This window comes from Ammospiza nelsoni, chromosome Z, assembly GCF_027579445.1.
Source record: "Ammospiza nelsoni isolate bAmmNel1 chromosome Z, bAmmNel1.pri, whole genome shotgun sequence".
NCBI lineage: Eukaryota > Metazoa > Chordata > Aves > Passeriformes > Passerellidae > Ammospiza > Ammospiza nelsoni.
This window is the reverse complement of record NC_080669.1, coordinates 61,274,565-61,289,183: the sequence shown is the minus strand read 5'-3', so window position 1 is coordinate 61,289,183 and position 14,619 is coordinate 61,274,565. Positions and strand designations below refer to the sequence as shown.

The window sequence follows — 14,619 nt, the reverse complement described above, 5'->3', positions numbered from 1 at the left end:
CTAACACGTGGTCTTTGAGTTGGAAGCCTGGATTACTTACATTTGAAACACTCGAACCACACTTTTAGTGTCCAGTTTCAAATAAACTCACTAAAACACAGGAAGTAATGTTTTGATGGGGAATGCTAAAACATGCTATGTGTGTTTTTTGAAAAAGCTGGAATACTGTAGACAACCAAAAATGTTATTGATCTGACCTCTATAATGTTTCACAGTTATTATGATGAGATGTATGAGTTCCAGAATTGAAAAGTCTATCTTTACATCATAAGTTTTCCAAGGTTATAGGTTTGCAGCACTCTAATTGATCTGCCTCTTATCTCTGATTGCTTTAATACTAGAAAAATACAGGACATCTGTGGGTTGGAAAAAAGTTGATTAATTTAACAGACCAGGTTTAGATCACTGACCTTCTTTCATGCCAAAGCTAAAACAAAAGTAATAAACCCCAGATCTTGAATACCCAGCTGGGACTGTTGCTTTTGATTTCAATACTCTTTTGGCCTTATATGTATATTAAAGAGATGCTGAGTTGAAAACTTCAGTCTAGTAGTTTCTAGGATTTCTCATTGCCTTGCCACTTAAGTTGTGACCTGGTAAGAAGGAATGAAGCAGCAACCTAATTGAAAACCTGTACTTGTTTAATTACATTTCATAACAGCTGAGGTTATAAAGACTACTATTGCACTTTGCACTTGCCCTGATTTGCAGCTGCATCCTTATCCATATGTTTGAACACTGAAGTGTGAAGTTTGTCACACTAGGAAGAAAAAGCAGCTGTTGGTTGTTGTTGGGGTTTTTGATTGTTTGTTTGTCTGAGGGTTTTTTTTTTTTTTTTTTTGTTTTTGTATTTTTTGTTCTGGGTTATTTGCTTTTTTTTCCTTGAATGGAAATGAGTTGATAGCAGAAGCACAGTTTGTTTCAGTGTGTGTCTCTCTCTCTCCCAAGCATGGAATAGGAGAGAATCTTTGCTGCAAGTTATATGCTTCAGAGAAGTAGAGAATGGACTTTCCTCTTCACCAGCTACTGTTCAAAAGCCCAGTTTTGCCCTTCAGCTTTTATATCTTTATGGTTGTATTGTATGGTCATGTGGTGGTTAATGTTTGTGATTGCCTACCTCAGGTGGCTATTACTCCTCTTCCTTTGACATAGGAAGGGTCAAAACCAGCCATGGTTATTGTTTTGGTACTGATTTACTCAAATACTAGGTTTTTTGCATTAAAAGAAGTTGTGGTACAAAAAGATTTTCTTTTTTTGTGAGAGGTCTCAAGCATTCAGTGATAGCCTGAAAGCTTGAAAACAAAAAGTTTATTATGGCTGATCTCCTATGTGGTTTTCAGATTTTCATTCAGATAGGCAGGATAAACATATTAATGGGGGAGCAATAAAGGGGGAAAAAAATGATGAGATTCAGTGGAAGCCTTTTTTTTCCTCCAGAGGTATTTTTTGTCTTCACAGTGCTCTGTCTGGATCTTTCTGCAGGCACTTTCACACTCCTGTATAAATTAATGATTTAGGAAGTTATTTGAGAGAAATGTAGAAGGGTATCCTACATTGATGTTCTTTGCTGTTCTTGCAATTAAAAGTTGTTTGCAATTGAGGAAAATCTTGCTGTTCCCTTAAAAACACATAATAATCCCACAGTTATCAGTACTTTAGGAAAGAGAGAGAAGCAATACTGATGAGTTTTGTTGGATACTTGGAGAGAAACCCAAGGAGGACTTTGAAGAGAGATGTCACCTGATGTTACCTGTAACCTGTATTTTTCAAGAGATTCAACACTAAAGTATGTTTTCAACCATAGCCTATATGTGGAAAATTTGAGTTAGACTGGTTCCTTAGAAGGAAGCATTGCCAAGTCTTGTGTTATGCCAGTTGTTCTGGTAGCTATGTGGTGAGGAAACTTCTGTGTTTAAATCTTACAACCTGTTCAAAGTCATGGAAAGTATTGGTTGGCAATCTGAACTCTAAATCCTCTGATAGACAGGGGACAGGGGGGAGCCACTAGGTGGGTAAATTCTAGCCTCGTTAGAACTCTATAGATCCTTAACTAAAGTTTATATTGTGGCCCCTTTCTCCCTCCAGAACAGTCAGACCTTGTGTCTATGCAGTACTTCTGCAATCGGATAAATAAGTAAGCTCTGACATGCTTCACAAAGAAGGAGGGGTTTCAAATATATTGGACTATAAATTCTGCAAAAATGTTTAAATAGCAATTCTTCAAGAGTGTCAGTTCAAAGGTGATTTTGCTAGATCATTTATTAAAAAGACTTGAAGAACCAAAAGAACCTCATAAGAATTTGAATTTTATAGTATTTTGTCTTTAAAGTCTTGGAATTTGTATTTATGTTTTCTTAAATATGTTACAATGGTTTTTATACCCTATGAGAATTATTTACAAAATTATGTCCTATGAGAATTATTTACAAATTTTTAATTAGAGGGTATCAGCATCTGAAGATGCCGATAATAATTGTGACTTGGAGGGGGAGGATTGAAAATGGACTTTTTCAGTAACCTAGATACCAGTCTTGTGATTCTTAATATATTGCTGCTGTGGAACTGATAGTTTATCCATCCTAGAATTAGTAGGTGCCAAAGTATAATTCTGCAGTTTTTTCTGTGTGTGCATGTGTGAGTGTTTTGTTTCTGGATTTGGTAGGTTCGGATTTGTTTGGGTTTTTTAAGGCCAAAAGCATAAAAAAAGTGGGTTTAATTTTTCAGGACTCAGAGATTCAAGAAGGAAGGCTCTAAGACATGTAAGAACCTGGCTGAAGGGAGACCAGTGATTTTTGGCAGCGAACTTCCTCCTGCATTGTTTTTATTTTTTATTTATTTGCAAGGCTGGAGTTCCTCAGAGATGGATCTGTGGGCAGTTTTTCTGCCTAGGACATGAAGATATAAGCAAAGTATCAAAGGAAGGTGCCAGAGGGGATGGAAAGAGCTTGCTTATTATTGTAAATAGGGGCTGGAGAGGATTAGGATTGTTATCTAAATATAAAGCAGGTAAACATAATTCGAACTGGAGGTTAGTTTTGGCACAGGCACAAATTGATCCAGACTGCTCTACTGCTTGAGATGAAGCTTGATAAGCTTATTGTAGGATTTAATTAGTGTGGTGTTTGCAACAATAGTAGCTTGAATATGGTGTCCCAATGCGGGGAATTGCATCCAGCTTTTTGTTACGAAGTGAGATAACAGAGTTTTGTGTGTCTTGTTTGGGGTCATCCTAATGCACAACTTGATATCTAAGAATTGTCTTGCCAAATGCTGACTTTTTTCCCTCTGTCTTCTGAATTGCTCTTCTTTTTTTCTCTCCCCAAGGGCTTGGATGATATTAGATCAATACAGGAAGAAGTCAAAGCTTTTCCGTACAAAAGTTCTGTTAGCTCCACTTGGGGACGATTTCCGCTACACCGAGAGCTCTGAATGGGATCAGCAGTACCAGAATTATCAGAAGCTGTTTGATTATATGAATTCTCGTCCTGAGTGGCATGTTAAGGTAACTACAACACATTTTCTGGTTTGTTGAGAAAACAGTATTTCCCAATATTCTGTGATTGTTCATGGATAAAGTAATTGTGGTTAGGTTTGGATTTTTTTTCAAATGTGAATCCTTATATATTATTTAACAGCAGATTGATGTGTCTTGGTAGCTTACATTTTTTTTTAACCTTTACTACCTTCTCTCCCCCCAAAACAAAAATGTTGCTATTAATAATATTGGCTTGAAAACTATAGATAGTTTCCAAACTAGATTAATTTGAAGAATAACTAGTAGGTTTAATTGTTTTCTTAGACTGTTTACACAGGCTTCAGGCATTGTTACTTTAGACTCACAGACTTTGTTAATTCAAACTATTGTATTTTTTTATGAGAAGTTCAAGAAGATTTTGCTGCTTTATTTGTGTCTTCTTGGTTTTACATCCCAAAACAAACCAAAAATCTTAAGAGATCCCATTGCTGGCACATGTTGTTGAAAACAATAAAATCTGAGACTGAGCTGGCTACAAAAGTACTGAGCATATTAACACAACTATCAGAGGAGGTACCACTTCAAATTGATGATTTTGTGTAAGAGTTAAAACACACATTCATATGCTTTAGTGTGTACTTCTTGAAGAACGAGGAGGCCCTAGGGACTTCTGGTGCTATAAATGTTCTCTGTATTCTGACAGCTTCTCATCATCTTTCAGCATGACATTAACTAGTGGGGTCCACAACCCTGGGTTTTTTGAGTGTTACCTGAGAGTGCACTTTTGCTTGCTTTCACATTTAGGCTTTTTTTTAAACCTGGTCTGGTATCTTTCTTATGGTTTGTGCATCTGTTTTTTCTTGTATTTTCTGAGACCTCCCCTGATTCTTCCAACTGTGCATTTGAGTAGTGTCTGTAGTATGTTACTACTTTCTGCTGACATCTGGACTTGTGTTCTGCATAAAATGATTTCTTGGGATTATATTTTATCTGAAAACTCAATTTTATGTCTTTCCTGTGGGATGTGGGTGACACGATGTATGGTGAAGGACCACTATGTCTTAGTGGAGGGAGGCAGACCTGCAGAGTACTCTTCATTTCTTAAATCCAAAGCCCATCTTTTAAAACTTGAGCTTGCTGCTATCACTAGCTTTACTTCTGTCAAAAATGTGTGTACTGTACAGGTAATTACTCTTTGGATACTAACAGCAACATATTTTCTGTAGTTCTTACTAACCTGGGCTGGATGATTTTGTCTCTGGGGCAAAAACTGAAGGCTCTGGCTCTGAAGTCATTCTTCAAGAACCAGTGCTGTCCTAAGACCTCTGAAAGTTCTTCTGAAAGATTCTGCTCAGCCCATTGTCAAGGATTCTAGCAAGTCTGCTTCATTAGGCTGGTCACATTAACCCTTGGTTCCCTCATGGAAGTATCTGACCCTTTTCTGGTTTTTAATACCCTGACAGAAAGAAACAAAATACTCTGTGTCTGCTGCTTCATACCTAGGGTATTTTGATCAGCTGGAACACTGTTGGCATCAGAGTGTTTCTCCTTTCCATTTTGTTCAGATACTTAGGTTTTCCTCTCTCTGTTTTTGTTGTTCTTTTTTCTCTTTCTTAGTTGTTTGTTGCCTGTCTGTTGGGGGTTTTTTTTTGTGTTTTTCTGGTTTTGCTTGATTTTTTGTTTTGTTCGAAACTGATGTCATTTATTCTTGGAAATATGAGCTTAAATGGATTTAAGTACTTCTTTTCTTTCACGCTCTTCTGCACTTTCCCTAGTGGAATGTAACTCCACAGGCAAGTAACAGGACATGCTCAGCTATGTAAGAATCTAGATTATATAAAGGAAGAGTTCACATTTCTTCCTGAAGTGCTGAGATGCCTGGGATATTACTGCTTGCACAAGGGAGTGCCTACTCTGCCTTTCTGATCCGAAGGGAGATTTACTCTTTCAGACACCTCTTTGTGATGTTTATCTAGCGGATATATCTGTTAGCATTGAGATTCTCCTGCCAGCCGCTATTCTGTTCTAAAAGTGTGTGGTACATCACTGTAAAACATACCTATTTTGCTCTTGAGGAGTTCAATCTCCCATTCAGAGATTTCCTTTGCATCTCTTATACATAAATTAAGCTGAGTCTTTTACTATGCCAATAGAAGACTCTACCAGGTTATTCCACTGTTTCCATTCACCTGACTTTGATGCTTCGTCTGGTGAGGTTTTACTCCTCTGATTCAATGCAGAAGTGAGATAGTCTCTTGTGTCTTCTCCTGGTGTGTTGGTTTCATTTTTTATTTTCTACTTGTCGGTGCCTATGGTAGTGAGGGAAAAGAGCAAGTATCCTAGAAGACCTGATAAGACAAAGTTTACTGTTGGTGGGATTTCAGGGGCAATATTTATCTTTCTTTGCTTTACTGCCATTTAAAGTGGCAAGTTACTATATTGTCTCCAGCTAACAAATACTTGGATTATCTGAACAACTTTGAAGTGAAAGTGTTTGAGGTTTTTAAATTATTAAAAAGTGTGATTTTGTTGTTATAGTGAGAGTCTGATACTCCTTATATTCCAACTCCTTATATTCCTTAAAAAAAGATTTTTACTAAAACTTGATTTTGGTGTTATAAATTGCAACATGCTACATTGTATACTTGTTGTTAAAACATAATAATAGTAATAGGAAATAAAGTTACTTGATATTATCATTATTGTTTACAGTTATGATATTTCTGGTAATGATATGAGGTCTTCTGTCTTGCTCCAGCTTCCGTTAGTTTTTTTTATACTTTCATTTGAAATCCATTTTGCCATCTATGCTTCTTTAACAACATTTCTCAATACTAACAACATTGATGCCAATCATTTATTTACTCTATTTTTAGTTCCCCTGAATCTTAAGGATACCCATTTTTGGCCTACCCTGTAAAGATCTGCTATTATCATGCCAGGGCATTTTTAAAAATGACCAGAAGATAATAAATTTTTTTGATCCCACATGTTACATTTCTTAATCAATTTCTTTGTATAGAATTTAAGGAATCAGCTTCTGAAAGCAAATGCTGATTTCTATTTTTTTTGATCAAAAAGCCATCTTTTGGGTTAAGCAAGATCTGGAGCACAAGAGAGCTAATTTTGAAAACACAGGATTAGGAGAACTATGTTTTTGTTGCATTACAAAAATTTCTTCCTTAGCCCAGACAGCTGCTTGGGTAATATTGAGGTGTTGCTTAGCTCGTGTATCACTGACTTACTTGTAAGATATGAAACAATGCTTCACTTGTTTGTTGACATTTAGATATTATTTTATTTATCTATTTAAATAATAATAGTAAAAAAATATATCTTGAGTTGTAGAATGGTTTTGGTTGGAGGAGACCTTTAAAACTGTCCCATCCAACTCCCCTGTAATGAGCAGAGACATCTTCAGAGATTGCCCCAGAGTCCCATCCAATCCAGCCTTGAGTGTTCTCCGAGATGGGGCATCCACAACCTCTGTGGGCACCTTGGGTGTATCGCCTCAATCGTATTAAAAGTTGTCTTTGTATCTCTTCTGAATCTGTCCTCTTTTAGTTTAAAACCATTACCTCCTGTTTTAGCACAAGAGGTGCAACTGAAAGCCTGTCCCCATCTTTGTTGCAAGGGCCCTTTCTGTACTGAAAGGCTGCAGCAAGCTGTCCCCAGAGCCTTCTCCTCTCCAGGCTGAACAACCACACCTCTCTCAGCCTTTCCTCAGAGGGAAGGTGTTTCTTTGACCACTTTTGTGACTCCTCTCTGGACATGCTCCAACAGATCCATCTCCTTCTTGTGCTGAATTGATATGCCTTTTTTGAAAATACTTCTTGTATTGAGTTTTGAAATGCTATCCAGCTTGTCTGAAAAGTCTGAAGAAGAACTTTAAAAATTTTTAGGATAGGTTTTCTGTTATAAATCTGCTGGAAAAGTTGTGTGTTTCTGAAATGTATATGGAACCAAGCATATTCATTGTCTCTGTATTTTCTGCATAATGAAAATGGAACTTTTGTTACAGTAACTTTAATTTTCATTCAGGCCCAGTTTGGAACTTTATCTGATTACTTTGAAGCTCTGCTCAAAGAAAGCAATTTAGGTGAAAAGAGCAGCAATTCACTTTTTCCTGTTTTAAGTGGAGACTTCTTCACCTATGCAGACAGAGATCATCATTACTGGAGTGGGTACTTTACATCACGACCCTTTTATAAACGCCTGGACAGAGTCTTGGAATCCTACATAAGGTAAATCCTGCTGTCCAGTACATTCATAATGCATTTCTTGGCACACAGGGGAGATTAATGTGTAAGTATTTGTCATGGTTTAACCTCAGGCAGCCCCTTGCTCGCTCCCCCACCAGCAGGATCTTGAGGAGAATTGGAAGGGTGAAGGCTACAACACTCATGAATTGAGACAAAGGCAGTTTAATAGGGAAAGCAAAAGCCACACGTGCAAAAAAACAAAGTAAGGAATTATGGCTATGGTGTGAACTTGTTTAGAGAGAAGTAAAAAGGTTCTCAGAGGAAGCTGAGAAATTGCCAGGACTAGTGAGTACCAAGTGATCTATGACTGCTGTTCTTCTGAACACTGTCTGCATCTTCTTGAAAGAAAAAAATTGTTGCTGAATTTTGGTAATGGAGTATTTAAATCGTTCTCCCTTGCAGCAGACATAAGATGATTTAACTGTGTTATAGAGCTCCAGAAGGAAATCTAGGGCAGATGGATGTGATGTAAATCCTGAACATTCCATGTATAGCCTTCCTGAAGAATTACAATTTTTTTGCGGTAATGGATGATGCAGTATCCAACGGGCAAGAGAGATGTGCAAAGTGGCATTTCCAAGCAAGCTTGGAAAGTAGTGTTTTGGAGGCAGATACAAGTACCTTTCGAAAGAGGAACTGTATCTAGCGGAACTTGTTTTATTTCTTCCAAGGAATCCAGTTTTTACTGTGGTAATGTGAATGATTCATCATAGGAATCTTTAATTTTCAGTGAAAATAACGTTGTTTAATACTGCTGTTGGAGAAGACAAGATGCACAATAGAACAAGAAAAGAAGGACAGATAATAATTTTATAAATTGAATTATCTAGTAATTGTTTTTGCAGTTTAGATTAATTTCCTGTCTGTTTCTTAAAATGCACCAAGGATTTAATTTCATTCAGCTTCATCATAGTTTATTTTTTTCAAGATTTTTAGGTTTGGTTATTTAATTGTCATTTTCCTGTTTTTTATTACATAGACTACAGAAAATTTCATATGAGTTTGTTTGTAGTATTTAAAACTTTACATTAATAAAGAGATTCCTTAATTTAAATGTTTCAGTTGACTTCAACTTCTGAAAAAGGTATAGATAAAGAATCTCTGGAGAAACACTAATCTATCAATGCTCTTATGTATTAAAGTATAGTTTTAAAAAGTACCTGGCAAGTTTTTAGTTTTTCATTATCCTTTGTAAACAAGATCTAAGAAAAAAATGTATACATGTGTTCTCATTGTTTTAATATCAGGTTTTTTGTCAATGTTGTTTTCAGAAACCATGACAATCTTCATGGGGGTCACATTAGCTATGAGAATAGCAGGAGTAGGGTTTTTATCTTTTATTTTTTATTTCTTTAAAGTCAAAGGAAATACAGTAGGATCGTATTTAATCCTCAAATTCATGATAATTATTTCTGTAGTATGTTTGAGCTAACATCCCTCTATCTATCTGGTGTATGTCCATATTTGTGAGAGAAGCAGCCATGAACAGACGGTAAATAAATGTGTGTGTGTGCTCTTTACCAAGGATGAAGGTTTTTAAATTCAAGCAATATCAGAATTAAGCAGCACTTCCCTGTTACATAATAGCCAGGAGATAATGTTCAGCCCAGGACCCAATATGAAAACTAGCCATTTAAGCAAGAGAAGAGTTGGTTGTTTAAGGTTTTTCCTGTTTAAAAAGAGTTTTTTTTGGGGATGGTGTGGTAAGGAAGTGTAAGAAAGCTTAAGGATTTTATAATGGAGATTGACACAGTGATTTGAGTCATTATTGACTTCTTAATCTTAAGTGAGGGGGGGAGGGAGGGAGGGAGGGAGGGAGGGATGGATGGATGGAAGTAGTTTGAAGAGTGATAAAATATGTGGCCAGAAGTTTATTTAATATAATGAAAAGATTTAAAGAACAGCAGCATAGTTTGAGACAAGTTAGGGACACATTTTTTTGTTTTATTAGTTACTAATGTAAACAGGGAAAAATTACATAAATCTGCAAAAAGAAAATTGAACTAATTTAGAAGGTGAATACTACAGTGATACTTCTAACTATACAGATGGATAGAAAACTCTACATCTTGAGAGTTCAAACTCTCTTGGAAATATTATTTATGTAGGTTAAATATAAACTGCACCTAGGTAAGGGAAGTTAGTGTAGGCTTTGACAAATAAGTGAAGCAAATTTTGGTCTATTTGCAGTGTCCTATCGGGGACAGATGCAACAAATTAAAATGAAGTGGAAAATTTCTGAAAACTGTATTAGGTCATCTGCAGTATTTTGAAACAGATGTGAGAAAACCAAGGCTTTATACCGGTTATATGGAAAGGGATTAGATGCTTACTTATAAGCTGAAGTGTTCTCTAATACAGTGTTGTATTTCTGAGTGTCTTTCATCATTGACCATTGAACCTTTTTAGTGTTTAGAAAAATATTGAGATATGAAAGGAAAATTCTGCATCTGAGAGATGTCCTTATTAATAAAAAAGAAAATTTAATTAAAATTATTTGTGGGGAAGAAAATCTAACCTTATTTTGAGGACTAAAATTTGTTGTGTTCTCTTCTTTATAGCGAAGTTAGGTCAGTGTTTAGTGGCTAACTTGATTTTTTAAAAAAAGGTAAAATGCTTTAGGACAGGGCTTATTCATCCACTAGATGGATGAGCATCTGATGACTTTTTTTCAACTAAAATATTTTTATTTTTCTTTCAAGTTAAGCTGCAAGAGGACAAAGTAGGAGGGATTTGTAGAAGTAGGAATTTGCGTTAAGCAACATTTAAATTACAGTGATTAAGGTTAATCTAGCACTGGTAATTAAATATAAGACTTAAAACTTCCTAACATCTTGATTTTGTGTGTAGTTTATGAGCAATTAGCTAACTGGTAAGAGCAAAATCTTCACCTGTTCATGAAATATTGACAATATGAGAATAGTTTAGGCTGTTATGTGTATAGCGCACCTTTCAGTTTAATTGGGTACATGGTAGTTATATAAACAACAGTTTATATAACACTTACCTATGTGTTGTATAAAATGAAGAGAAAATGAAATCTAAAGGAATTTTTCATGTTAACAATTAATACCATACATAGTCTGAAAACCAAGTGGTTTTTGTTAATTTTTTTTGTTTTCTGTAGTTTAAAATTCAACACATGCCCTCACTGACAACTTCTGTAAATAAAAGAGCTAACTTATTTTCCTTTTCTTTTTAATTTATTAATTGCAGGCCTAGAAGTTAACATTACAAGAAAAATATGTTGTTGTGATTTCTTTGCTTTTTATGTCATTAACCTGCATCATCTTTGTTGCTTCAAGTACTCGAGAAATGTTCATTAACTTCTAATAAATTTTGAAAAATAGTCCGACACTTTTCGGCCTTGCAAAAAGAGAACTATAACATTTTAGGAGAAGATAGGAAAAAAGTTAACAGATGTTTTCGCAGAATTTATGCAGGTAATTTTGTCATTTAAATATTCATAATAACTGGCAATTATGGGGATATTTTTTGTAAAATAAATTTAGATTCTCATAAAGCAAGTGAAAATCTGGTAATATTTTAGTGCTAGGTTTTTGCAGCAGAAATAGAAGAGAAAGGCTCTGTATTCTGTTCAATGTAAGGATTTTGGAATCCAATGTTCTCTCCAGGTGACTATGTAGTAAGCAGGTGCATGAGATGGTTAAGTCTTTAGAAGAATTTAGTCTGCTTTAAGTGCAAATGGCAGAATAGATATCCAGTAGTATACAGATTAGGATATTTATTTAAAACAAATTTATTTGATTAATAAGTTGTTTTTTGAAATGGAAATTATATGGTTCTTGTAAGGCACTCTATCCATGCTGTGAGGTTTTCGGATCAATTCCATATACCTCTCACACATTTATGACTGTGTATTTTAGTTTGCACAGTCATATTTTTATTTTAAAGGTCCGTTTTCCACCACAGAAGTCTGGCAGGAAGCTGCAGTATGAAGATATGCTAAAATGTGCAAGAACAAGGTTTATAGAGCTTATGGAACTATTTACCATTTATTCTTCAGATCAAGCATGTATTGCTTTTTACGTTTTAACCCTGTAAAAATACTTGATTATTCTCTGCAATTTCAGGGCAGCTGAAATTCTCTATTCCTTGGCGTTAGTACAGTCCAGTAAATCTGAGAAGATGAGTGTATTTCCTTCTGTGGATAACTATAAATTGCTGACAGAGGCTAGGAGGAACCTTGGACTCTTCCAGCATCATGATGCTATTACAGGAACAGCCAAAGATTGGGTAGTTGTGGATTATGGCACCAGGTAATTTATTATATATATATAAACTTAAATCCTAATCTCCTTTTGCAATTTTAAAATCAAAGTGTTTATTTCAGACATACAGATTTGATACAGCAACGTACTCCACTGAGAGTGTGGCGGTGCTCTACATGAGAAGTAGATTTGATTACCCATGCTCTTCATTTACGCAATGTTTTTGAACCCTCTGAATAAGAATTTCATGTCCAAACAAAATTTTGATATTTCAAAAGGTAGACCCATTACTGAGATTTCATTAATAACAGAATTTTTCTGCAGTAAGTAAGAGAAGTTTTTGTATTTCTCTGTCATAAGCAATAATCAAAGATATGCTAATTTAAGCATATATTCTTCAGAAAATCCCACACCCTCTGTAGTGTGTCTATCTTAAAAGTGGGAAATCTTTTTTGTGTCGAAAGTCTTCTACTTAACTTGTCTGTTTATTGTCTCATCTGGGGGGTATTTCTAAATATTGCAAAATTATTCTGCTAGAGTCTTAATAGAATTTTTTTGAGAACTTTGCATGAGATATGTATGTCTGTGTATGCACATGCTTTAATTATGGGTTTGTTCAGAAAATTGCTTCATATTGGAATGTTAAGAACTAGTAAATTTAATTAATTGAGGTGATGACGGTAGGCAGATGATAGAGCATGTTCATTAAATAAGTAATTGTTTTAAATGCATCTAAAATACTCTTGTTTAAAACTATTTCATGACAAGTATTTTTAAATTCCATACATCAAATCTACTATATCATAAGTATTCACAATGCATTTAGTTATGAGAGAGTGAAATAAAGGCTTTTTTCACTTTACAAATAAAATTATCCAGCTCTCTGTCTTCAGAAATTTGTGGACATCCTGGTAGTTTATATAGTTTATAGCTTATATTTTTTGTGTTTCTGATTTTCTCTTAATCCTATGTAAACACAGTCTTGAGATTCTGACAAATGTTTCGGGCTTGTCTCCACTATAGAAACTGAAAATCAAATATACAAACTGCAAACTTTCCTAAGATTAGCATTTTGAAAAAATACTTGGTATTTTGAGAATACACCTTTGATAGCACAGCGTACAGGAGGAGATGTACCTCACTTTCAGTATGCAAGACAAGAATATAATTCAGAATATTTCTGCATTTTTCAGGCTGGTCACCCATTGCTACTATTCTTATTTTCATGCTATGTTGATGCTGACATTCTTATTTATTTTTCTGCAACTCGTATTTTTGAGTTCTTTAATGTTTTTAAATTTCAGTGTTACAACATTGAATAAAACCAATTGAAAACTAACTAAGATTTTAAATGTTTTAACAGGCTTTTCCATTCAATAATGAATTTGAAGAAAGTAATAATTGACTCTGTTCATATTCTTATCCTAAAAGACAAAAGTGATTATAACTATGACACAGCAACTCCACTCCTGAAGATGGTGAGCTCTCTTCCTTGATTTTTTCCAAAAATGAAATGTGAACTATGTCTTTGAATTCAGTTTGAGTAACCCTGGGAAATGTCAGAACTAAATTTGCACCTAATGCCTTCTCAGAAATGTGCTACTTATCGCTATTTGCAATAACTGAAGATATTGGAAATTAAAAAATGAACATGTCAGCAGTTGATGCTGAAAAAATGCCCACACGGCTAAAGGAAAGGGACTTGTTGCCCTTTTTGAGTTAGATAGTAAAAGCAGGTGTTCTAATTTTCTTGTGGGCATAAATGTGTTGGTGAGTTAGGAGATATACATGAGCACATATAGTACAGTATGTAGTCCTGTATTTTGACTTCGCTTCACAGAGGAACTTAATAAATATGGGAAGAAGAAAATTCCCATCCCTAACAGAAGTGTAACCTTAGTTTGCAAGATTAGATCAAGACAAAACCTTGTGCTCTTTTTACTTTGCTGAAATTATTTGAAAGAGGAGTGTTCGATGAAATGGGTGATAAAGTCAGCACTGGATCCTCATGTATCATTTTGAGACCTATTTTACAGTAAAGTACCCCTTGAAGAAACACACTTGCTAATATTGCTTCCTTTCAGAATTCTTAGTTTCTTCACTTTCTGAACAAAAGTCCTTTTCTGTGACAGCTATGAATTTTTAGGAAGTCTACTTACTGCATTTACCTTGAAGATAGACAAAATGAGATGCTTTAAGTTCATTGTGCATAAGCACAGCAGGGTTAAGACAGTCTTTCTGATATGATTATCTCACACTTCTGACATAATGAACATGACATACATTCTACTGGTTTAGTTGTGCCAGGTGTGTCATATCTTGAACTATTCTTCCAGTCACGTGTATACATAAAATTTTTTTGTTAAAATAGTTCTTTATACTTTGTATTACTTTTATACAAATATATGTATAAATATATGCTGCATGTGTATGCTACATGCTTGTGTGTCACAAATATATTAATTTTTCTTCTCTTTGGAAAATGAATGTGCACTTTCATAAAATAGGAATATTTTGAAGGCATTCATGGGATGAAGGTTTTACTCCTGCTCTAAATTATATTGGAAGATGTTGTGATGTTACATTTTACTAAACGTTTGTTGTTCCTGTTCTTCATCAGTCTGGATTAATACCACCACTGCATTGTAGA

At 34.9% G+C, this 14,619-nt stretch overlaps 1 protein-coding gene across 1 annotated transcript in view; it reads left to right on the top strand.

The window, feature by feature from the left end:
* The window catches only part of MAN2A1 (mannosidase alpha class 2A member 1), a 107,570-nt gene that overhangs the window by 36,714 nt on the left and 56,237 nt on the right, over window positions 1-14,619 (top strand). Inside the window, exons 8-11 of the mRNA XM_059492214.1 lie at window positions 3,325-3,502; window positions 7,517-7,719; window positions 11,832-12,017; window positions 13,333-13,447. Coding sequence (XP_059348197.1) covers window positions 3,325-3,502; window positions 7,517-7,719; window positions 11,832-12,017; window positions 13,333-13,447 — 682 coding nt within the window. The remainder of the gene's footprint in view (window positions 1-3,324; window positions 3,503-7,516; window positions 7,720-11,831; window positions 12,018-13,332; window positions 13,448-14,619) is intronic.